Source organism: Varroa destructor, unplaced genomic scaffold (genome assembly GCF_002443255.2).
Source record: "Varroa destructor unplaced genomic scaffold, Vdes_3.0 BEIS01000002.1, whole genome shotgun sequence".
Classification (NCBI taxonomy): Eukaryota; Metazoa; Arthropoda; class Arachnida; order Mesostigmata; family Varroidae; genus Varroa; species Varroa destructor.
This window is the reverse complement of record NW_019211455.1, coordinates 58301314-58326946: the sequence shown is the minus strand read 5'-3', so window position 1 is coordinate 58326946 and position 25633 is coordinate 58301314. Positions and strand designations below refer to the sequence as shown.

The following is a 25633-nucleotide window of genomic DNA, read 5'->3' as shown; positions in this document are numbered from 1 at the left end:
GTTAACATGGGAAATGCATTAGCGGTGCTGACGTTTGATCTCTCGTCCTCTCTAATTCGGCTGGCCTTCACAGCGAAGGATAGACGAAGTGTCAAGATGGCATTGCAAGGAGCGATCGACAAGGATCAGAAGTAATGACAGCCGAAAGTCTTTCCCCCGGACGGATCTTTATGGCAGACATTAGGCAACTTGCGTGCGGCGTATGCACCCATTCTGCAGCGTAACACAGGACTGAGGTAGGTTTGCTCTAAGAGAATTGCAAGGCTCATTCTGACGAGCAAATAGAACTAATTATTCGTTCACAAAAACGCTATGTCTCCATCCGAAGTACTTACGTTACTGTCGAGTAATAAAGATGTGTCCATCTGATGATACGATACGCAAAATGCGCTCTTATGCCTTTTCTCGGTCTAATTAGTTCAGGTACGCGCGGCAGATACTTTCTATTTACAAGTGAAGATATTGGACCTGTTTAGTACCGGCCTATAATATTGTAGATCGATTTACAATTCTATTCTGCGTCTTAGCAACCATGTACCATCAGCTTATAACCAGCCTCATTACTGCTTGTGGCAAGTCGTAACTAAAAATGATTCTTAATGATAAATATATTCACGGGGGAGAAATCGTTTGATGATATATATATATACCATGATCTGTTTTAAAAAGTCATATTGGCTTTTTCGGGATTTTAATAGTGTACCGTTATTATTACTATCATCATTATCACCATATTACTTACGTTTCCTAATATCAAAAGTCAATGACACTGACCTTACTTAAGTTAAACCGGTTATTAGAACACCCTGTAACGATGCTTTCGAAAACAACGTCAATAACAAAGCGATATATATATATATATATATAGTAAGATTGAGCGTTCTATCTGTATGCAACCCGAAAAACAGAAAGCTTGTCTCTCTGTAGCCTGCACTACCCCTATTTAAATGAGCGTGTTCGTCTGTAATATTATTCACTTAACAAAATTACTACCTCAACAAATACTGACCAAGATGTCAAGATATTTTTGCAGGCTACTTTTGTTGATCGATACCGATTTTACTGGACCCAGGTCCAGTAAAACCTTTGGACCAATCGAACAGTTTTTGTCTCATTTCAAATACATCTTACCGCAAAAAAACAATTCTGGCGTATGAGGTTACGCTGTGTGCGTCGAACAAACGTTGAGTAAGCCCGTTTGCGGTCGTGATGACAGCGTAAAAACGCATATCTCCAAACTCGCACTAGATTATGTTTCGCTGACCTGTGTCTGGTTAGCCGATTCTCTGACAATCTCTTAGATAGTGAACTGACTTATCGAAATATACCTTCCCATGTATTTGAAATCAACTTGAGCAATGCAGAGCGGGAAGACAAAATGATAATCATTGGAAAATACGGGCGACAGAAACGTGCCGAACAAAGCCAAATGTTAGTCCTGTATTAGTGAAGTACCTTATCGGGTTTACCATTTATAGGGCTCAGACGTTTGAAGACGCTGTGTCTATTCGTAGGCTTGAATCACACGTTGAGCAGCGGATGACACCGCTAGTGGTTACATTTACTCAACATCCACTTGCAAAAATTGCTAATGACATTTGTAGATGCGGCGGGCTTTAACTAGTTTTTAATTTATTTCTCCACTACGGTGATGTCCAACAACGGAATTTAAGCAACTTTGCACCAATGTTACATTATAATATCTACTGTTAATTTCTGCAGAATAACCCCTAAGCGCTATAACAAGTAAGGTAACTTAGAGGTAACAAGTAACTTAGAGGCTTAACGTCTTCGAATTGTCAAACAAAGACAAATAAATATACCAAATAGGTGGCCAAAAGACAAATAGGTGGAGTCACTGGGTGCTTGCAAATTCTAATTCATCATCGTAATCTTGATCGGATCCTTTACATACGCAGTTTAAGCGAACATTTAGGGCTTTCCGTTTCTTCTTGATTTTATACAGATCGGATCAAACGAGCAACCTCTACGATTTTCAACTAAATTAGCTATCCGAGCTACTATCTATACTATCCGAGCAGAATGCATATAGGTCAAGTTTACTATTATACTCCTTCCAACCTTGCCTATGAACAGCGGTCAGACAAATATGAAACAGAGCAAGGCTGCTGTTGAGCTACAAGCCAGCGAATCTCTTTTGCACATTTATGAGTCAGGATAATTAGTTTTGGCGTATCACGCATGCGCGTTCATCATTGCAGCGATCACTTTAATAGCTGGTCTACGTAAGTCTGGCGCTTCGATATTTATCGCGATTGTCATGACACGAGTAGCAGCCGTAATGTCTGCCACCGAAATAACTGTCAGTACAATTACAGTACCGAAAACGTTTTGAACTACATTATGGTCAAGTCAGCCAATGAAACCGGATGGTGTGTCTCGCAAAGATCGATCCGTAACTCGCCTATTACAAGCCTAGCTGCGCATTCCCACATCCGAAGCCCGATCTCTAGTTACCTTCTACTAACTACTGGGTACTGCTGTGTCCGTTGATACCTTAAAGCAAATCTAAAGCAGTAAGTTGATTTTAAAGAAATTTAAAAAGCCACATTCTTGTAGTTATATTCTGTGTGCCAATTGCCTACATTACTGACTATATTGAACTTGGCCATCGTCGCAAAAGTCGTTTTATTATACTTTGGAATTGTCAAATGCTTTCAGAAAATTTCCCGTGCTTTCTTTCCGATCTTGAAACTAATAATAAGGGACTGCACAAACGTATAGCCAAAGCGTACGAGTGGCACTATGGAGATGTACTGCACACAGGAGCCTATATCTCTGCTCTTAGCTAACAGAGAGGGACTATTTTATCCTCTACCCTTTCCTGCTCGTCGTCGCCGCTTCTGTAACGAGGATCTGGAGAGCGATTACGTTACTCCCCCCTCTCCAACAGCCCCGTTTTCCCGCATTCCCGAACGTCTCGTCTTTAGATCACTTCTTCTTTCGGCGGCTGAAACCCCTTAAGTCTCCATGGTTCTTTATCCGCGCATACATTTGAGAGTATGGGCACACAAGTAATATGCAGATGGATTCGCTCAGTTCCAGTAGACGCTCGCGCTAGCCTAAGCCATTGGGCTACGACGGAAAGCCGGTTTGTTCTATCTATCATGTGCTATACCCAGAAATGGGCACGGAGCCAACCAGACCGAGAGAAACAAACGAAATATGTTGAGGGAAAAATAAACTATGAACCAGTTTGTAGCTAATGATTACATAAGTAAATGATCTATAAAAAAAGACAACAGGTCTGCAGTGTATTAGAGTCGAACCTGTTAACATAGTATCGCGTTTCTAAACTCGAAACAAACTATCCAGTTTCTATAACGGATAAAAAATAATCCACGTTCATTAACACGAAAGCCACTGTCATCTGTCGATTTGGTTGTTAGCAAGTTGTTTAGGAAAAACAAATTTAAACGTTATGAAGTTGACATCTAAAATTTACACCATTCGAATACCATTGAATATCTATATTTAATTACAAAAACGACAGCGTTATCAAGGATCGGTCGTCTTGATTGGATACGGTAAGGATAGGTATACAAGAAGTGTCGGTAAGTTTAGCACTCGAGCCAATGATTTGTGGCAGGTATTATTCCTAACTGACTAAGTTAAAACTAATAGTCGATTTGACTACTCCTGGCGTGCATACGGATTTTATAAATGTGGTGACGGCCCTTTGGTTGCGGATTTAAAATCAAATGCAGCCTATCCAACGCTCTATTCCATTAAACCTTAAACATATAATTAGAGAAGAAAAATCTACTTGCAAACCTGACCTCAAAGTGATTAACTAGACTCGAAATTTAGCTTGCCTCTAGGAGTAAAATCAGGACAAAATGTTTGGCGATACAGAATAATAAAAGTTACCATAACATGATGAAAATTGCATGCACCTAGTTGTTTCATGGCCTCGTACCCCTGATGATTAACTCGTTTTATCACGAACTGTGTATGACAGACCCCTTCCACACGCATTTAGATTCACAAGCATATGAAACCAATACGAAAGTAACGTTGTATAGTTCCTTTTTTATATTGACCAGCTTCTTAACGATTCTCAAGACACCATCATTTTTCCAGTGGCTTAAGAGTGGCGGGCCTACGTATGCTGCGCAGTTTGAGAAATCGTCAGAAGCAACTAGGATACCTTTGTAGCGACATCGTGGCTTGGCTTAGGGTCGCGTCAGCCGTTGGCATTAATCGTCGCCACATCCCTGCGGCACGTCGGACGTCACGTGCGACAGGCAGCTTTTCCTCCTTCCGGCTCTTTCACAAGGCCATTTTCTACAAATGTGAACTAACCGATTCGCACCCAGCAACACTCATCCCAAGGTAAGTGGCGTCACTTGCCCTTCGCGTCCGTTTTCCGTCCATTCTCCACTCATTTGCCATAACTGTCCCAGTGGTGGCCTGGTTATCGTGGCAACGTACGAACGCCCTGATGGGAGCGAATGGGACGTGGCCACTAAGGCCTTGTCACGTTTAAGTGTTCGACCGGCATCCCTGAGGCCTTATGTTACCGAAGTGGATCACGTTCAACACGTTCACAACATAGAAAAACATGTCGAAGCTTGTCTAGGACGAGTCTCACCTCACCTACAATTCACAGATAAGGAAGCACTTGCAAATTTAGCTTTAAAAGGCGAATGTACATATTTTAACATTTGATATTAGAACCGTATACTTAGAAAATAAATTGATGCTTAGCTTTATGATTAGTCTAAAACAAATCAAAAGCTGAACAGAAAACTGGCGCAGTTTAATGCTTAGCGTATCCATATAGGAACTGCGTCCTGTTCAATTTAAAAACACCGCTTCTGATACAGATCAACCCTAATAATAGCCCCCCATTATGTATCGGAAATTCCCTTGACCCTATATTTGAAAATGGAGTAAATAAATCGGCCTACAGAAAAATGGTACTGAAAACCACGATTTTTCAGCTCAGTGTGATTCATCTAATACTTTTATAACTGGGTTAAGACATTTTACTTAAGAAGACAGGTTTCGCTGTAGTACAAGCGAAAATGCAATCGATTTGCTTGTAGACCCGTTGAAACTAGTGGCCTCAGTAGAATCCTCTAGCGGAAAATGCTCGCAAACTTAAATTGTTTTTCGCCGTGTGTTTTGTTAGCATCGTCGCTGAGGGAAAATTCAACATAAGCACATTGTTGCAAGCCAGTGTCGCCATTGAGTCGGGTCGAGCAGTTTGCCATGAGCAAAGTAATTACGGGCAGAACGCAGAGCTAGAGGTAAACATTTTCTATCTACACGTTTATTTGGCTGTGCATCTGTGTATTTGATTGTTCGGGTGTCGGTTCGCTTGTTTGTTTAAACAGACGACTAACGAGTTTTCTAGAAAAGAACAAACATACAGTTACCTTACAACCGGTGGCTAATATGGCTGTGGTAGTGCTTGAGTAAGATTTCGAATTGGTCAACCCAGGTTATAAACTGATCTAACGATGCAGTATCCGCAGACGTTGACACCCTTGTAGGTCAACAAGATATGATCTCGACTCAGGTAACACAGAGACAAGTACGTATCTCGATTTAGCAATTACGCTTTAAAAACAAATTTAAACTAGCCATAATGAGCTTAGATGTGCTTGGTTTTACCTGTGAGTTATTTATGGCTGCGCTTTGCTACACACTAGTTTATAACTCGCCCTGTGTTGATCTAACAATAGATGTTTCGCATTTGAAAGGATTAAACGCTTACTCGAACGCCTACTAAGCTGCTGTGAGCATCGTCGTACGATTACGAAATGACAGTCGCGTATCCGTTCGATTTTTCCGCCATCAATCATCACCCCTAATAACCTTCTCTGTAAACCGTTTTACTGTCTGGTGCTGATACGCGTATGCATAGTGCCTGCCCAACAGTCCCATATTCCGGCACCCACCTATCCCGTACTGCAGTCGATAATTATACGACAACAACTATTAGAGTGCAATTAACCTCGTTAATTAACAGCAAAGATGCCACATCTTTATGTGGCTCGCAGCTGGTATGCTTGCCGGTAGAAAATAAGATATAAGCCCCTCGTAAATCCTCATTTCAGTTCTATTTTATTCTGATGGGGGGTTTCTTGCTATGGCTACCTTTGTGCCCCGGACGCCACATGTGTTGGTTAGGAAAATCTATCCGACCCCCCGTATCATGAGAATTCATATGCCGCCAGCTGTGGCTAATCTGGCCATTTATCATATTCCAGGTTATTTGGCAATTCGAAATACTAGCTTATTAATTAACACACAGAAGAGCTAGCTTTCTGTTGTGCCAACGAGCGATATCTAATTTTCACGTAGCTGTCAGTGGAATTGAAAAAAAATGCTCTCGCAGGATTGCAACTTCTACACGTATCAAACGGTGCCGTTGATTTATCTAGAACTGATCTAACACACAGCGAAATACGTGATACTTAAAGTACTACGAAATCGGTGTGCGCAAAGATAATTGTCGTTATATGGAAAGAAACAAGGCCCATATCAATAGCGTCAGCAATAACAAGCGCAAGAGAACACAGAGGTGATTCAATGTGTCCATTATTACTATTACTATGAATGTTAGCATAAGGTGCCTAACCTTTACACCTGAAAACTACTAACTTCTTATGTCCTTGTTAAAAGATTTCCTGTCACTTATGTAAGCGCCTAACTTCTATATACTCAGCTATCCGCAAAAGAGATGTAACGTAAAAGAGACTCTATACAAAACGACACGAAAAAAGGACACACATATATCTGCAAGAATGTACGAAATGAAACGCTCCGCCCACCTTCGGAATTCGATGAACAGGGTTGTGCATCCCCTAGGCTCTGGAAACTGGATGGTGGCATTCTCGAAGGATTAGTCAGCTAAAGACACTACAGGATAATCTGAGTCTACAGAACAATTCAACGCACGCTATGAGTACGCCCGGATGAATTTCGAAAATGAAGAAAGGAAGCCAACGAAAATTTCGGCAAACAAAACTCGACGGAAAAAAAACATGCCTTCGAAGCGAAGTAGGCACGACGTCGTAGGCTGATGCTAGGTTGGTACGCAAATTGACGGCAAGTTCAAGACAAGACCTTGTTCAAATAAACGCAGGTGCTTTTCATTTTAAAGGCTCTACTAACTGCGAAGTTCTTTAATGAAACACTTAATCTCTAATTCGAACTTGAATTTAAACGGACAGCATCATGTTAAAGCGTGCTTTAATTTGATTTTTCTATTTTGTACGTTACTCAAAGCGAGCGTCGTCGTAACGACAATTCCAGCTTCAATATTCAGTGCATATTCGCTATGCAAAAGACGCAATATCATTAAGGAAAAGTTACGGAGGTCCTTTATCTGTTTGGTGATTTTTCATAAGTTATTACGAGACAGAGTCAAGACATAAGAAAATGTTCTTGTTTAATTATCTCCATGAATCCGTTCTTTACATATACATCAATATATCGATATATGTGTATGCTAATGACACAATTTTTCCGCTGTACAACTGTTTCTTTGGGATCGATTAGATCGAAAGAAGCAGTTACCAAGAGAGTAATCGCAGTTGAGTAAAACGGGGGAATGGACGTGGGAAAGGAGTGGGTATAGACACAAAATGCACAAGAAGTCAGCATTATCAGTGCGCAATGTAACACAGAGTACAGAGTTGACTCGCCTAGCTGAAGTCCCCTGCCCTCGCCCCCTCACATCCCAGACGTAGACAAGTTCTCGCCCACCAAATCGGACTTGTACGGACACGAAAGGGTTGTTCGAAACAAATGAGAGCCAGCGGTCGTTAAGTTCCATCAATCTTGCCGGCGAGCCGACACAGACACGTGCAGCGGAACCACTACGCACTACGGGGTGGCAGTGGGCGCTTGAGTTCAGCTTCCTCTGCCAGCAGCTAGCAGGCTGTTGGCCTGCTTGTAACGGGAACGGAATCGCGATGGCCCAGCCGTCGCTCCCTCGAGGAGGAATAGCGGAGAGTCTGTGTTTGAAAGTGTTGGCAAATTGAGCGGAAATATAGAATCCTATTCGGTATCGAAGTTACTGCCATCCAAACTCACTTAGCTTGCAGTACCTACTAACATGCACATTCATACATCTAGTTCCCACGTTATTCTAGAGGCCAGATAAGCTGTGGGGAAACAAAAATTCAATGGGAAGAGAAATAGAGAGATCTAAATTTACCGTCAGTCTCATAGGTGAGAAAAGGGTTACCTATTTCCATTGTGTCTGTTTTTCTAGTCCTGTGTTTGAGGCTACTTACGCTCGGTGACTCCGTCTGCGATGACGTCGGGTCTCTGCTTTTAATATGTATTATTAAAGGCGCAACGATTAGTCAAACTGTATTTAAGCTGACTGCACCTGTCCGGAATGGCTTGTTCCACTAGCAGTTTATATATAGAAATGAGATTCACCAATACGTATACGACTGACTATCTAAAATAGATATTATCAAAACAGTGATGGGAAAGGAAGCAATCTGCAGGAACGAGGGACGCTTCGCCTATACGTATAACAAGCAAGCTGAGCCCTTTACTTAATATAACGCAATAATGGGTCGTAGTGATTGATGCAAACTCTAAATAAGGACATTAGTAAGCTAATCAGGTGTTCTATTTGTGTTACATGTTGGTTTCGAAAAAAAGTCACCCATTTAAATTGCGTGTTTGGATAGTTAATATGTGTCACCAAGAAAAAAACAAACAGTGTACCAAATAGGTACTATTCAACTTAACTGTACGAAGTTTGGCTGACTGGTGTAAGTCAGTCGGCAGAAACGGTCAGATGTTGGCGAGGTGAAACAAGCTTTGAAAGGGCACTATGAATGGGAGAATATTTCCCTCGAAAGACATCAAACGGGAAGCTCTAAGCGAATTTAGAAAAAAAAAAAGCAATTACACAATGTATTTGTAAGACTGCAGCTGATTAGAGCAGGCCTTATCTTATTCGAGGTGGTCTTGACGACGCTTTGCAGACTGGCGTATATGCGATGTTGGAATTTCCGTAATAAAACTATTAATTGCTTTTGCTGTTACACAGGCGACCTATTGTTTCTGACGAATAGTTGCAAATTTCTCTTCACAGACACATTAATTTCAAGTTGACGAAGGACGCAATCTCACTTCAACTTTAAGATTGATTCTTCGTTCATTGTGGCTTGAACCTAATAGTTTACGTAATCCTAAACACCATCGTTGTCCTGCGTAAAGTAATTAGCTTTGAAATCACTTGGCCGAGCTGGACGACTGGCCAACAAGTAATATCTAGGAGCAATCGTTCGTATTCCTGAAAAGCGTGCTTGTAGCTCGCAACTAAAAATAAACTAATGCTAATTAGAATACAGAACGTTTAGTCACGACTGCAAAAATACAGCTGTTACAAAGCCTATTTATTATGTCTCGTCTTCCTAAGAGTCGGTGGTAGCAATGGCCGAAAAGGTCGTTTCATGTGCCGTTTAACGTCTGGACGACTCGACAATATCGCCTCTCAGCCAAGCGTCGATGGGGGTTACGCACGTCAACGCGTTATTTTGAACACGTCTATATTCAATAGATCGCCTGAATGTTTTTATTGGTACAGTTTGCCTAATTCATTACCTATGCGATAAACAATTATTCACGTACGACTAGCTGTTCCGTTTTGTTAGAGCTCATCACGAATGCGGAATAGACTAGTCTGCAGCCGTCCTTTAGCAGGATCAACTTATAGCTTATGAAAAAAGAAACTGTATTTGAAACGTAATCAGGTACGGACGATCAGTTTGGCGAAATCTATAGCAATACTGCATCAGCTGTTCGATCTGTATGTCAATCGGCACAAATTCCGGGACTTCAAGTGAGCCAAGACAATGTATCAAACATTTATAAAGTGATTCTTGTAGCCCGCGGTCTCTCTCCCATCAAGCTAGCGGTTCTCAAGTTGTGGGGACGTCTGCTATTGCTAAAGGGGTAAATTGTTTAATTTTTGGCAATTTTGTATATAGAAACCTATATTTTTTTATATATGTAGAGCCGCATTTTCCTACTTAGGCGCAAACGTTTACGTTCGCAAACGGATCGTAAGGTGAGACATAGATTTAAAAAAATCAAGAGTTCTGGTATTTTGTGACATCTGCTGATGGTTTTAGTCGCAGGCCACGACTGCTACTGCGCACCTCTGTTTAAAAATGTGACCCTAAAATAGGCCTCGAAGAACTGAATGACCCTACTTGCTACAACGAAGTGAGAAGAGCTGTAACTATTTATTTCTGAGATGTACGCTACGTGGCCAGGGTCAAACGTTTTTACAGCAGAAAAATAATTGAAAACTATTCTTTGAAATTATCAGTTCATTCATTCGACCTAAGCACAAATGAAACCCGGCTGTTTCCCTGAGTCACTTTACAATGCCAATGATTGCAAAAGGGGACGGTACAATTGTATACAACTTATAGTTTTCAATATGTGAACCCCTTTCAAGTACCGTAATTTCTATGCCACTGCTTATATCATGCTTATTACATCCCTTTTTGAATAAACGTGATCTATATTGCTTAACAACCAGCCAGGTCCGTGGCACAAGTGTTAATTTCCTTTGGATGCGCTTTCTGCAGAAACTGAGGAAGAAAACTCTGTGTATTCAATTGGTGAAGTTGAAGTCTGAAAGGCGCGGATTGTCAGGGGCGTATGGCACACAGCTTCGACTTTAGGGACGTCACGTGTCGTAGACAAGTCTATGCTGGCCAGAGCATCGCCTCTTGACGCCTGTATAAAGGGCGCCTGCGGGAATAATTGACAAAAGCCTTTGAGAGACCTCAAATAGTCTATAATAGCCTTTATGCACGCCGGACGACGAGGATACTACTTTGTGCTGAAAGAGATTAACCAGACATACCATTTTTCAACGGCTGCCTCAAATCGAAAAATTGGCATAATTGAATTCCGTACTATTATTTGCTTTTAGCATTTTATATCCTTGCTAGAGGGCTTTAAGTTAGTTAGCTAAAAGATAAAAATTGTCGATATTTGTCAGCATTTCAATCGAACATTATGTTACAGCACAGCGTCTCACACATTAAATATTATCACATATACAATGCGCAGGTATCTTTTAATATGAAATTTCGTAATTTCAGAAATTGTTCAAGGTCACCTTCCTTGACGAACGGTTCTGAGAAAGCTTAATAACATATATAATTAAACTGGTTTCGGTGGAAGTTCATAATCCAATCATGGTGGTCGCTTTGTTCTAAATTGTATCAAAATCTTTAACATACTGTAAGCATGCTGGGGATCGCTAAGACATCTCATCACTACTAAATGCTCTTTGTGGTTCATTTGGAACATTCCCAGCTGTGGCAAATGGAACCGATACTCGCTTGTTTGCGCGGTAGCCGTTCGCGAATGAGCATGTTCTGTAAGAAAGCAACGTAATTCCTGCCCATTTTCATGCTAAACATAGTCCTTTTTCAAGCAGGCCTCTTCGCCCCTCTGCATTAAATATACCTCGCATTCTAAGCATAGCGAATTAAACGTACGACAGGCTTCAACCCAGCCAACATCTGGGATTTCCACCGTCAGAAGCTTTTCTTCAACGGATCCTCAACTGAACCTCCCCTTGATGTCTTCTGTTCACCACTGTCATCGCCACCACCACTATTACGGACAAGGGGGCACCAACGGGAACAAAATATGCGTAACTCGCCGCGGTCTGCTCTTACGCAAGGTTGAGCTGACGATAATTAAAGGGTCTTGCTGTTATTATTATTATTCAGAGCCCGCAGGCTATAATCAGCATCTCAGGTGGAGGAGTATGCTTCAAATATACTACAATGCTATGTGTAGGTGTGTATATACGCTTAGAAACTGTTAGGTTCGTCTGACCTCCTTTTGAACCAAGTTCAACCCTAATGGAAGACAACGAGGCGAGCCACGGAACGGTCAAGCAAGTGCATCAAGGCCCGCAGGCTCAGTTAGAGGAGAGTGAAAGGTGATATTCGAGGGAGATGGCCGACTGAGAAACTGCCCAACTTCATGACAGTGCCGTATGCTCAGTTATCTCCTTAAAATCATCAAGAGCGATAGGCAGGATTGCTCTAGAACTGCTGATAAGCCGCGTAGCAAGATCACCAATAATACTAACCGTTCAACGTAGAATGTTCATCGTGCTCTTATGGAGAAACAGAAGTCAAACGGAAAAAGCAATATCTTTCTGGAATCAACTGTTACAAATTCCCATAGTAAACTGGTAAGTGCGAACAGATAGACAAATTTAAAGTTTGAGAGATAATTTCCTGTTGCCAGTAAGCTTGTTGGAGTGTTTCTGTTATAACACGTCCTTGATTTAATTTAAAAACAATTAAGTTGATAGGATCAACTTAATTGTTGTTAACCAACACAGCTCTAAAATAGCTAATATGGCTAGCTCGATATATTAAAACAACAATCGACTGAGAAATTCAAAGATACATAGATTGCTTGCATTCAACAGAATGATTATATAGACTGTATGAACCATATGTAACAGAGCATTTTTTTCATGACACACATTTAAAAATAATTGCTCTCGGTGTTCAGTACCTCACCTAAGACCGCCAATTCATTTAAAACTGAATGATTATTAGTCGATTATCCAGGAAACGTTCAATCTGTCGAGGTGTCTCTTTAACAAGGATGGGTAACTTTCGCAGAATAGCGATTTTTTCTATCATTTGCGTATTCAAGTTGCCCACTATCAGTTCTTACATCACTTATTTCTTTATAAGTTTTATCGGCACGAGTCAATCGAACGACAGCATGAATTGCAAGCCTCGTCTCGTGGAAGCTATGTATAAGCAGGGCATATGCAGAATTTGTCACGCGTGCATCGATCAGAATGAGGCTGTCACTTCGCAGGTGCAATTTTAATTCAAGTTTTTCATACTTAACTCTTTAGCAACCTCTACGTAACGCTAAAAACAAAGAAAGCCAATTTTAGCCGATGTATATTTAAAGCTTTCATAAATTTCTAGCTCGGTGTGTCAGTTCAGGACTTCATGCTAAGTTATCTCCTTCGTGCCTTTAGTTATCTAACCTATATTTCGCTACCTGAGTGCCTAGTATCAGAAAGATCTTGCTTATTTACTGACGGCTATTAAATGTAATATCCATGCCAATTAATTTTATCAACGGACGGCCTTTGTTTAACAATCATTTACGTATTTAAAATGTTTATTCAGTTTGTTGTTGCGAACTCCATACCACTGACTTAATTAAAAATTTCACTCATGCTAAAGGGGCTTCGAAAACTACAAAAATTAATATAATAAAACCTTTGACGTACTTTATTTTTAAAAACGAATAGATTCATACCTGTGTTTTGTCCATATGAAAACTGAGACCATGCAACTACTTCAAAATCTCTGATCTAAAGAAATTTTTAGGCAACCGAGTCCACTATCGTTGGCTAAGAAAAACCCTAGAGATTGCAGTCTATTTTAGCTACGTTTACAGCTTCCAAACCGACGCCTTGAATGATGAAGCCTATTTACTAGGCATTTTGTAGTTTCCAAATTTTTCGCAATATCAAGTGGCCCAATATTAACTGTCTGGGGTTTTCGTTAGAAAAAACCCCAGGAAACGCTAACCTCACAAAAGTATGAGCAAAAAAAAGAACCAATTTTCTTTTAAAGCTTATAATCTATGGAAAATTATAACCACGCGAAATCCCGTTAATGTAATGGACAAACTCTAGCATACGTTTTTATTTCGCTGTTTGCTGCTTTACGCAACGTTGCAGTGGCATTGGGTTTTTCCGCAAGCTAACCTATTTGAGGGCTATTACCTTTTTTTAAATTTAATTGGCTATTCTTAGAAGAAATCGTTGTAGAAATAATGATAAGGTTTATAAAGATTCGCAGCAAATATGATAGCTCAGAAGAGCACCTGTTGTTATTACTAGCATAGATGCTGGATGCTAGCAGATGGTACCGCCGCCGTACACTAAGCGGCCGCCGGCAACGGCTGCAGAAGACGTTCGAATAACACAAACATCGAAAGGACGAAAGTATCCGTATGAGTAATGGAATACAATAGAAACAGGACACACGACGACGTTCCATTGACGCCTAAACATACGTCAATGCTACATGGAAAGAAAGTTGAACTCACTCTCCAAAACTTATCACTGGTCTAGGTAAAGCAAGAGTTAAGGTCGTCGTCCTTGAACTTGAGAACTTGTGCAATATATGCTACACTCACGGAATTTTGTACATTCGCAAATGATGTGAAGCAAATATTAAGCCCTACTTTTTTCGCCAGCTATACAACGTTCATATAAGGTATACATGGATTCTTCTATCGGTGTATCCCTTTATGAAAATATATAGAGCTATCTATAATGGTGTGCTAAAGAGCGGGCTGACAAGCTGAGTCGACACGCTGATTTCGCGACAGATCTCTCAACGATGGGGTGGTTCCTAATTCACTATTCTAAATTTAAAAAAAAATAAAGCGAACAGATTGTAGAGACGGAAGCTATCCTTTGAAGATAGATATGCAAAGAAATTAGAATACGTATTACGATTAAATTTATTAATTGGGAAAACTGTATCCAAAGTCAGTATTAAATATACGTGCGTGTCTAACAAGGTTAATTTACTAAATATATAGACACTTTCAAGAACAGCTGCGTTTGTCGACGTCAGGGAATTTCAAAAAAGAGATTGTGGCCCCCCATATATCTAAAACGGCATGACTTACTGCGAATCATTATGACTCCACGATTTAATTTTCCATTGATATATACTTTGAAATAACTAAGTTGGGATTATAGAAAATATCAGTTGCAAAATATTGTTTATGTGATTGATTGCAGTTTTGACAGTTTCTAAACCATCATTCACATCATATTCAGTGTTATAATTAGGCTTATGAAGTTTACTCTTATATAAAAATATTCAAAATCTTTCCAACCAACTGAACAGTCAGGAACACTAAGAACACACTCTGATCAAGTTCCTATAGCATACATACGTATACAAATGTAAACTGTGTAAGCTACTATTTAACTTACCATAATGTAGCTAGTAAATTGGATAGAGGCATGAGCAAGTACCACCGGTATTAGTCATCATTGCAAACATTGTCCGTAACTGCTATTATAGGACAAATTGGTCACTGCCAGTAAAATTATCGAGGAGAAGTCGAAGAAAACGGCCATTTTCCATGTGCTTACTTGCCTTTCCCTCTTTTGCAACAAATTTGCGCGAACTTCGCAGGCTTCACTCACAATGCATTGGCAGTCTAAACGGATAACGTGACAACTGATGGACACAGCACTGACGATTGAATCAGGGCGCGTGAAAATCAAAGCAGTATTAGTAGTAGCAGTAGCAGTAGCAGTAGGACCGACCCGAGTGACGGCGGGTTACGACGATGAACGCCCCTGCTGAGGACAAGAGGAAGCTCGCCGGCACCTCAAACACCTCGCAAGCTTATAGTAAAGCTACACCTTGGGCGAAGAAGTATTCCAAGCAGAGGTGACTAGCTTGAGATGGGGAAAAAAGCACCGGGTGGGCATTTCGTCTCGGCTATAGTCAAATGAAGATTGGCAGAAGCTGGAAACGAAGAAAGAGAACTAGCTGACACTGTATCGTAAAGAGTCAGACGTAAATAGATCGACAGACAGGAAGAGAACTGCTAAGTGAACGCCAACTGTCAGCATAATCACCAGTCGACGCTGAAATATGGACCAAAACGTACAAACGGTGTGTTTGTTAGCAAAATAAAATAGAGATATATATAACCGAATAAACAAACTATTCGATTTTTTTGTTTACTCTTTAGTGGAACGACAACTGCAAGTCAAAAGAAAAAATTTCACAGCAAAAAATGATTTTTTTTTTCACTTTTACAGCTTACCTTTTACTTTTAAAAACGTATTTGCAGGTTGCTTAGGAACACGTACCAAAAACCTCAGTATATAATACGAGAGATTTTTATACTCGCAGATAACTAGAGACTACAGCAAAATCGTTCGACCTTATTTCAAAAATGCCACTCAGACTATGAACCAAATACCAAGAAGTAAATGCTTTGGCAAATTTCCGTATATAATTACACATTTACAAACTTTTGCTTTATCTACGAAAATGCTGCCTCTACAACGTTGAAGATTTCGTCTTATATATATATATATATAACAGCTTGTCATTACCATGAATAAGAGACGCCTGGATACTGCTAAAGGGATATTTTACAGGCAGTAGAAAAGGAAAGGATATGTTACGTTGGTAATATACATGATGGAAAGTTACTCCAGTTCCATCGGCAGAGCATTATGTCTGACAACGGCGCCTTAGAGCTATTTTGCAACAAGAACAACCTATTCTAAAAAATAACTTTTCTCCATCATCTGTATAAATTCCCAACCAGTCATATGTACGTACTCTGGGAAGTAGGGGCAGTTTACACAGCTGTGGGAAACGTCCCCATTGCTAAGCATCTTTACAAACAGTCCTTTTGAACTGTCTCCGTTTCGTATAGACGAAACTATCCGTACCGCCATATCTATTGCAATACCAATCTACATATAAAGGCTATAGGCTGCCTTAACGCGTAAATTGCATAAATTTTTAACACAAGGAAAATGGCAGAATGATATTAGAATAGTGGTCGAGAGCCCACAGTCACGATGATGCGGCTGTGGGGCGAATAAATGGCCTTCGCAATAAAAGCTTGATGACATTATCCACAATTTAACTAGTTAGTCTTCATGGAGTTTCGATGAACAGTTCATCTTCCCTGTTTCTTTCTCATTCAGTTTCATTATTTTATTTGTGAAATAAGCAGAAGAAGCCTGATCGCTTACATAAGAAAAAAGTATGTGTCTTCATTGACCTTTCACGCTCAACCTATATTGTATATGATTTATCTTATTATTTCTCTGAGGTAAATTATTCATAGCAACGAATATATATTGTAAATACTGCAGATTCACTGACACATGCATCGGCACAAAGACTACTTTTACTAAAAAAGGAAATTTCCGAAGTTTCATTCTGGCCAAGAATCTGAAGTTCCGCTTCAATTATTACGCCTATTGTTTTAGTTAAAACATCTCTTCTTTGTCATCAACGATTGCGCACTTCAATAATGTACTCATTCACTTATATTGAACAGGAAATAAAGCATAACCGCCGGAAAAGGGCGTTTCAGAACGTTCCGCTTCATGCACATACCAAATTGTTTATCGCCCCCATGTTTGCCTTCGACCCACATTCCAATGAGGTGGCTAAAACAAACTGTCTATTATATAAATAATTTCCAATGCATTCATGTTCGAACTATTTACTCGTGAATACTATAAATAAATCAAAGGGCTACATTTTTATACCGTATTGAAATTCACACCTCTGTTCGTCAAGTATCGTAAGCGTATGAACGGTCCTTCTTGCGTAATTGTGTTTGCGTAACAAAAGCTAACTTTAACCGTGTACCTTATATGTGTGTTCATAGACAAAAATTCTGTTAAGAAAAAAAAAAAACATTTTCTTGGCTTCACTGATCACCCAAAGTAAAAAGACTTTCAGGGCGACTATTTACTCTCTCCTTATTATTCCAACTTGTAACGTTCAAGCAGATGTATTGTCGTTTCCCATTTATTTATTATCGATTTCAAACAGTGTGGTAACCTCGATTGCAATGAAGACTTGTTCTTCAGGAAACACACGACTAAGGGACCATACGGAAGATTTATTTCTTGGGGTTTGTTCATCTTAGGCAACTCGATTATAATAGCTTTTGTTAATATCTACATCTTCACTCATGCGAACATCGAACTTGTACTGAAAATGGTAAAATTAAAATAACATGACAAATTTCAAATAGAATTCACAGTCCTTCGGCTTGCTAGGACCGATATATATGTATATATATATATCTCGATTATTACCGGCCGCGAGACATACGGAGCGGTACTCCGTACAAAGCTTAGTAGTTGACAGGCGGTCAATAATTCTGTGGCCTGCATTATAGAGATTTTTTCATACTGAAATTTACCGATGTGGACCACCTCGGATACGTGAACCTGAACCTGAACGAGGTGAAGAGTCTGATCTAAGAAATAATCCTACTTGTGAAGACAAATTTTTTCGGACCAGTCAAGCACCAAATACAAATATTCGAAACCATAAAGGGCTCATTAAAAAAAAAAAAAAAAAAAATTACTTTTGCTTACGGCGCTTTCAAAGCAAACTAGTACTGAAGTGGATGGCGTATCCGTTCCCCCTTAACTGTGATTACCACCAACCAGTTTTCGACAACGTCAGAAACTGAGTAGCCCCGACGAACAGATTGTAAACAACAGGTCGAAAAGTGTGATCAGCTTTACGAGCCATATTTCTGCAGTCAATATGAAATATTATGTGACTATACCTCAACAGATTGGAAGGGATGACATTGTTCATGGATGTTCTCGCAGATAGGACCAACGTATAGTAGCGTATTTGGAGCAACCATTTTACAGATATTATGTTAACTTCGAAATATATATGTGCTTTAGCTAACACCTTCTGGCAATTACGAAGTGCACCCGCTCGCTTGGAGACACCCATTAAAACGCATTGTTAAACGATACGTCCGCCAGAGATAAATGATACCGAGAGATTTCAGATAGGGACGACTTACGAATACGGTTCTTTGCTGTTTCCACGAGCGAGAACTTATTCACCGCTTTTATTTCCCTATTAGAAACGAATTGTTTACGACACGATTTAAGTTTACAAGATACGATAGACGAGAACCACTCGTCGGAGTGCTTCGCGATTTCCGAAAAAAAGCATCCTCATCTTCGTTGGCATTGTGTACGTATAGATATATGGATTCGCTTTTGTGCCCCTTACTCTATTTATCGCTGGCGGTTGGATTACAAATGTGTATTGCTCTGAACTAAATGGGGTGATAAGTCAAGATTAATTACAGTGCCCTCTGCGGCGATAAAACACGGCAGATAACATCGTTTTTGATAACACCACACAGTATAATACCTACTAGCTACCTAGGGCACTTGTGCCTTGGTATGCCTCGTACACCTCACGGTTTTACATTAGGGTGTACTCGGCGCCCGACCGCGTCCACTGCAGATGCAGGGAGGGAAAATCAGCTTGCATACGTTACTTGTTTGATATCTATACGTTTGTACTCATACATAACGTATTACAAGCAAGAGTTACATAGTTATCATGGACAGATGCTAACGGCACTGTTTGTTAATAGAATGCCTTTTGGTCATCTATTTTGTACACGTAATTAGAATTTTGCTAATGTTCATAGGAGACATTGTAGTCTAGTCACAATTTCAACACACCGTTGACAAATAGCTAATTACCAAATGTGAGATTGTTCGCTGGATGGTTCGATGGATGTAGGCTGTAGCACCGAAAATAGGAACCGGAAATGGGATCTGGTTAGGCGCGCGCAAATTGATGCAGTCTTGAAATAATTACACTTAAGAAAACCCAAGATGTTCTTAGCACAGGTAAAAGCGTTTCAAGGGTAATAATAATGGATTCTATACAAAAAGCCTATTCCTGTCCAATCAAGAGAATAGAAAGCACTCAAGTGGCGTTGAATCAAAAGGAGAGACAACTGCGGTATTAAGTATCGCGAAGATGCTTTTATTAGCCCATGGCTAGCCAGTCGTCGAAGGATCTCTGTTACTCAGCCGTACTTCATATTTGTTCTAGCTGGCGTTCTAAAATATATGACAAGTTACAAATAACTGAATAATAAAATGTAATTGTTAAAATTTTAATCCATAGCATGATACGTGTTCGGCTAGTCTTACAAAAGTGTATTAATTTGGGGTCTAGGCAGTCTACCACACTCTCTAAAAGTTGTCAATTCACACTTACCTGTTTACAGTACTTCAGCGTCCAGAAATTTATTATAGACTAATCTGTCTCTTGCGCCCCTTTGGGAAACAATGAACGTTACGAGCCTACATAAGGTTACCTAGGATTAACGGTCTCATTAATTAGAGAGTCCGTTACGCTACCAGCGTAATAAGGGTCATGTCTGCCTTGCGGCCCCTCATGTACAATACGGTAATGACCTGAATAGGCTTAGCAATGTGCCTACATACCTTTTAGAGGACATTCACGTTAAAAGCACTGTATTATCATTACGCGAAGCTTCCTCGTTAACATGATGCCAAAGCAACACTAGACGTTTTCATCAAATTGTCGTCGGACTTCGCGTAAAGAAAACGTTCTTACAGAAAATCATAGAAATCGCCCCTCTATCCCTTAGAACCCGTAATGTTCTATACATTCTTGTACGTATTTGGAACTACAAGTTACTGAAGTTAATTAACCCCATCTTGTACTATGTTCCGTTTCAGAAGACCTCTGTTCATTTTTCTAATTCTACTTTTTAGGCTGCGAGATTATCTTGATCGTTGCAAGAATTCGTTAGGAAGGATTATCGGGCTGCATACAAGTAGCCTTTGTGAAATGTTTGAGCTAAGGCTGAATCGTTCGAATTCGGGAATTGGTATTTGGTTCTAAGTGCTTCAAATTTTACGCCCGGGCCCGTCGTCAGTCGTTGCGCCAGATGGCGCACGGTGGCATACGAACTGCAGCACAGGCGAGTCTGATTAGCCAGCAATTTAAACGGCCCCCTTTTGCCTTTTGTGGCTTGGCAGTGACGATGTAGCAAATGATCGTAATCCACAATAATTAGAAATAGCCTTTAGTGTTGATTTTCGCAAAATACGTCCTTTTCATAACCGAATCTTTCCCTCCGACTAAGTCTTCCTATAAAACATAATAGGGACCGTTGTCGTTGCTTCCAAGACTTTTAGAGCAATATAGCTTCTAGATCTGACAATTCCCCATCTTCTGACGCAGCCTAGATTACACTACGACTGCCAATCGTTTCATGCGTTCATTGCTTACCTCAAAACAGAGATTGTGTAGTAGAAGGGTTCGACTTTATATTTCGATACAATGTCCGAACAGATCGCAAAAAATTGTTCTTTGTCTAGTACAGTTGGCAGTAAATTGTCTAGTATCTTTACTTCAGCGATGATTATTAATGAAACAGTATCGAGTTCTAAGAGAAATGTACCAAACTGTTTATATTCGCCCTGGTTGTATCGCTCTCTATCACCAGTTGAGATTAGTCCTATCTAAAAATATATTTATCATAACTAGATCCGTTTCGAAGTAGAGAATGGATCTATGTTAGAACCTGAAGTACGCGCGAGCGTCTGAATTGGAATGAACAGGCAGTGTTTTTAACTGGTGATTCTGATGAGTCGACTTGATGACGATGAAGGCTTGAATAAGGCTCTTATGGCCAATGTCTCCGATTACATAAATCTATAGTCGAAAGAAATCCTAATGGCAAGAGAAATGTCTTTTTAAATATGTAGTATGACAATATAAAGTTGTATGAACTTACATTCACATAAATTTCTACAGATACCCATATATATATATATATATATATATATATATATATATATGCCAAAATATATATGCCACCGAAAAAACATAATCCTCGTATAAAAATGTCTTGCAAACCAGTCCATCTAAAAAGGAATGTTACGAAATAATATTTAGAATTCTATGTTGACCTCGGCTTTGTTGTTATGGAGAATATGGATTAAAAAAAGCCTCTAGTAGTTCTCAAGTAATCGCCTGTATCCTATATTAGATGCATTAGCCCTAAACTGAATTACTTATTAGAGAGTGCATGCGATCAGGAATATTCGGGATTTTTTAAATGGTATCAAAACCAGTTATTGTTGTTTTTTTTGTTTGATATAACAGTTTAACATCTAATAGTATGCATTTCCGTAAGGCGCCAACATTTCTTATCTACATCCACAATCATCGTCCCTTTATTCAATGCAATTTTACGTATATAATGTCTATATTGGATGAGGCCTGTTTTCAAGTAATTGGCACAAGGCCGTAGTTCAATTCTACAGTTTCATTGTCACTATTATAGAATACATTGAATGGTAGCAAAACTTTAAGCAGCTTAGCATTCTAAGCATAGGAGCCATCTGTATCTGGCCCTTATAAGGGCCAAAAAGCGATATAATCTTGCCTGAGTGTTGCCTGAATTCCCTTACCTTCTCTTCAGGGTAAAGATCAGAATGGGGGCCGTGTGCGAGCAAAATGGAAGCTTAAGCCAGCTCATCTATCCATCATTACAATCAACTTAAAATCCGGCCCAGCGCAGTGCTTCGCCTTGTTGTCTGCTCGAACGCCCTGACTAAATGCAATCCCTTTGCCAGGCTTGCCGTTTGTCGATTCCTCGGCGTTCTCAAACACACGCGTACACACACCTACACAGTCACACACATGAATTTCCTAGAGCAGCCACTCCAGTCACCGAATCACCCAGCAGACCCGGTCTGTCGCCCTCCGCTTTGAACTTCACTCCCCCTTTAGTCCAGCCCTGATGCCCCTCACATCACTGCGTCGCTGGGATATGCCCAGCGATCGCCCCGATTTGCTATCCCCATTCTCGTCCCTCGCAGCTCAATTCTCACTCCGCTGCTCTCTAGCAAACCCTAAAATCCTAAAATGCTCTAGTCCCTTCCCTTTTCCCGGATCTCAATCCTCAAACAGAGCTAGACAGAGCGAGAGAGACAGAGAAGGGAGCTGCCGATTCCTGGTTGCCCACTGTTTCTCAGAGAGACCAGACCCCCATATCCTATCCTGCCCTGGCTTTCTCGACTTCCTAGCTCAGCTGAATTGAAACCCTCCGAAGTACGCTTTGCCTTTTCCGAAAAGCCACCCCTTAGCTTAACTCCAATCGCGGAATACTACAACCAATGTTGCCGTCCTTTGCCAGGTTGTCTGGCCACTTGGCCTGCCCCGCCAGCCTTGCTCTGCCTTACTCATTCACCAGTAACAGCAGCAGTTATAGTAACCAAGCGCAGAGAACGCGGCTATAGTGAGTTTTGGCGAGAGAACAGCAAGCATACCATTGGATCACAGCATCGAACAGCATACCCACCGTTAGGGTGCCTCGGCCCCTAACTGCCCTTAATCGGCCCCCGATGGCGGCCTTATATAGACGCTCTCTGCCGAGACAACTCGTCGCCAGGCATCATATGGGCAGCAGTGTCAGCGGCGGTAGGAGAGGTCGCTACTCTGTAGCTGGGTAAGCTAAGCTGCTTTGCCCGGCTGCCCTCGAGCGGAAGCCCTTTGGGTTTGCTCCGTTCGTTGGCTGCCCGCAATGTTCTCTCTATCCTGCCCTTAACAGCAGAGGCAGTGTCACCGTAGCATCCCCTCAGAACAGTCCGCCTGCGCTTCACTCGCACTTCGCACGGCGAGGTACCACCGTCGTCTGCAACCAGCATTGACAACGTAACGCTTTCAGCGTGCCTTCCTGTAGCCCTCCTTTTATCCTCCTCGTAGCTTCAGTCGTCTGTATCGTATCAACCATCCGTTCACATCGGGGGGTGACTACAACTGGTGACTCACTAATCCTTTGGCTCTAGCACAAGGACCTTATGAAACCATTACGATTTGAATAGGAAATTCCAGGGAACTCGGGATCCATTTCGGGATACATCTCATTGACTCTATAGTTAATTGTTCGTTAAGGTCACATGTATATCGGTACAAAGGGAGTAATCTTAACCATAAGTTGTCCTCGAATGTCATATACCTATAGCTAGTGCTTGTACGAAGTTTAAGTGGTATGTTTAGAATTATTCATTTGAATGCATATCTAATTCCTGCAAGATAATTACAGTCATTGACATCGCTGACCTTTTTTTCGAAAAAATAAAAAACTTGTAAAATACTTGATTAAATCTATTTATTTTTGTTGAAGACAGGTTTCTTGAGTTTTCCTAAACTAATTTAGGTAACATTAATGAAAAGTTGTACACTATTGCATTAGCGATATCTTCAGTGCTTCTTAAATAGGGTGAAACCGAAGGCAAGGAAAATAAATAGCAAAGGAAGATCAGACTCTCGATAAACAAATGCTGCCGATTTGCATTAAGAAAATTCGTAGGTCGGGATACGCAATGCGTCATCCATATTACAAGACCAAATCAACGATCAAAACAACTATGAGCATTCTAATGTCTACTTCGATTCATTTCCACGTGGAAAAACCGCATTCGCTCTGCGGTCTAACATTTGATCAAACATGTTGAATGTATATATAAATTTAATATTTTAATTATCCTAACTATTCTGAGTGGATACGTGATATATTTTGATTAAGTTAACTATTTTAATATTTCTTTTACAAGAATATTCTGTTTTATTTATTTACTTCGAATTGCTCAACACGAAAAATTTATTTTTCGAAATAATTCTTTCAGCTCCAATTAAAGAATATAATTTACTTATACGTCATAAAATTCCTCTACGTATTTGATCAAAATGGAACCATTTATACTTGATTACTTGAAAAAATACCGAAGATTATAAAATTTTTGGTCAAATTATATCTTATAATTTAACGATATTTTCCGTATTGAACGTAAATGCTAATATTATGTAACGTATAAGACTGGAACTACACAGCAATTATAGTAAAACAGAATAAATCTTGATCTTCTGTCTCTTGGAAATAATGAAAAAACAAAAATGGCTCTTTGGACCTCATTATTCGAGGCGAATCGTCTGCCAAGTAAAGCGAATTGCTGGAGATGGTGCTTACCATCGAAAATAGGGAAAGATGACGTGATCATTTCCCAATAAGCTCTTTTAGAGTCGGCCGCTCGATCCCATAGACCGCGCTCGCGTGATTTGATGAAAATGACTCTTGGCTGGTTGATAAGCTGTCTTGGAGTACAGCAAGGCGATCCCGTTAAAGGCTCATATCCCCAATAGGGAAAAAGGTGAGATATAGATATCTTCTTAGTGTGATGCTGGTTCATTCACTGCGGTCGCACTTGTATACTGTTTTTTTTTGCTAGTTCTGAAGCACCTTGTTCTCACCATGAGACTAGATAACTTTTTTATTTCGAAATATTTTCACAAACTCGCAAATGAGGCCACGACGCGCATAGCAAGATATGATGCAAGTCCTGCCAACGCGGACCCATCGATTCTGTATTGTATTAACTATTGTGAGAGAATTAACAAAGAAAAAAACAATGAGTCAGGTTAATATTTCATATACTGAGTGGCTAGACGATAAGCGAGTAGTTGTGAACGAATTAGATTTAAAAATGTAATTATCTTCGCTCGTTTATTATTTACTATATCTACGCCTTCCGAACGGAGGGGCGCAACCCAATTGTAACAATGTTATTTAGATAACCTTAATATAGAAGAACAATGTTTACAAAGGGAGTGCTTCATGGAGTCGGCTACAACATAAAATTGAAAGGCACTAGTGGCCAAGTGTCCGTACTGACATCCCTGCCCCACAATTTTGTCAATCGTTTGCTCATTCATAGTAAGATACCGTAGATATGTTTGTATAACCTAGATGCTTACTTGGAAAGTATACGGTATATGCAAGCACACACCGCACGACTATTAAGCATAGGGTTTTTCGTCAGAAAGACGTTGCGTGTAATGCTCGAGCTCGGAGGGGGCGTCACCGAACAAAATATTAGGTTGTACCTTGGGAGTCCGCTTACTTAAAATGTCTTACATAAGCATAACGA

At 40.3% G+C, this 25633-nt stretch overlaps 1 protein-coding gene and 2 long non-coding RNA genes across 12 annotated transcripts in view; 1 reads left to right on the top strand and 2 right to left on the bottom strand.

The window, feature by feature from the left end:
- Positions 1–25633, bottom strand: part of LOC111244797 (uncharacterized) — an 84674-nt gene that overhangs the window by 14897 nt on the left and 44144 nt on the right. The window lies entirely within an intron of this gene.
- On the top strand, positions 96–23802 carry LOC111245488 (uncharacterized). 10 transcript variants are annotated; one of them, XR_015320622.1, is made up of 6 exons: positions 2707–3112; positions 4105–4356; positions 5159–5276; positions 11468–12238; positions 20372–20616; positions 22843–23802. XR_015320622.1 is itself a non-coding variant. In XM_086979567.1 (4 exons), the coding sequence occupies exons 1-4, from the start codon at positions 3024–3026 to the stop codon at positions 22900–22902; spliced, it is 519 nt and encodes a 172-aa protein (XP_086835693.1). In that variant the 5' UTR covers positions 2790–3023; the 3' UTR covers positions 22903–23802. The 10 variants fall into 10 exon arrangements, 5 of the variants coding, with proteins under 5 accessions (XP_086835693.1, XP_086835695.1, XP_086835694.1 ...); XR_015320623.1 differs by lacking the exons at positions 20372–20616; positions 22843–23802 and adding exons at positions 12756–12885; positions 15249–15788; XR_002671357.2 differs by lacking the exons at positions 2707–3112; positions 20372–20616; positions 22843–23802 and adding exons at positions 96–236; positions 15249–15788 and having other exon boundaries at positions 11534–12238.
- Positions 4034–5544, bottom strand: LOC147758061 (uncharacterized). Its single transcript, XR_015320638.1, has 2 exons — positions 5406–5544; positions 4034–4620 (listed from the first exon to the last, which is right to left on the bottom strand). It is a non-coding gene; the product is annotated as an uncharacterized LOC147758061 (long non-coding RNA).

What these genes read in the sequence shown, in the direction of transcription:
- LOC111245488 (XM_086979567.1), top strand. Translation starts at nt 3,024, where the DNA reads ATGGGCACACAAGTAATATGCAGATGGATTCGCTCAGTTCCAGTAGAC. An exon ending in CCAGCAACACTCATCCCAAG is followed by an intron (nt 4,357 to 5,158) that starts GTAAGTGGCGTC and finishes GTGTTTTGTTAG; the next exon opens with CATCGTCGCTGAGGGAAAAT. An exon ending in GGCAGAACGCAGAGCTAGAG is followed by an intron (nt 5,277 to 22,842) that starts GTAAACATTTTC and finishes GTCCTTTGCCAG; the next exon opens with GTTGTCTGGCCACTTGGCCT.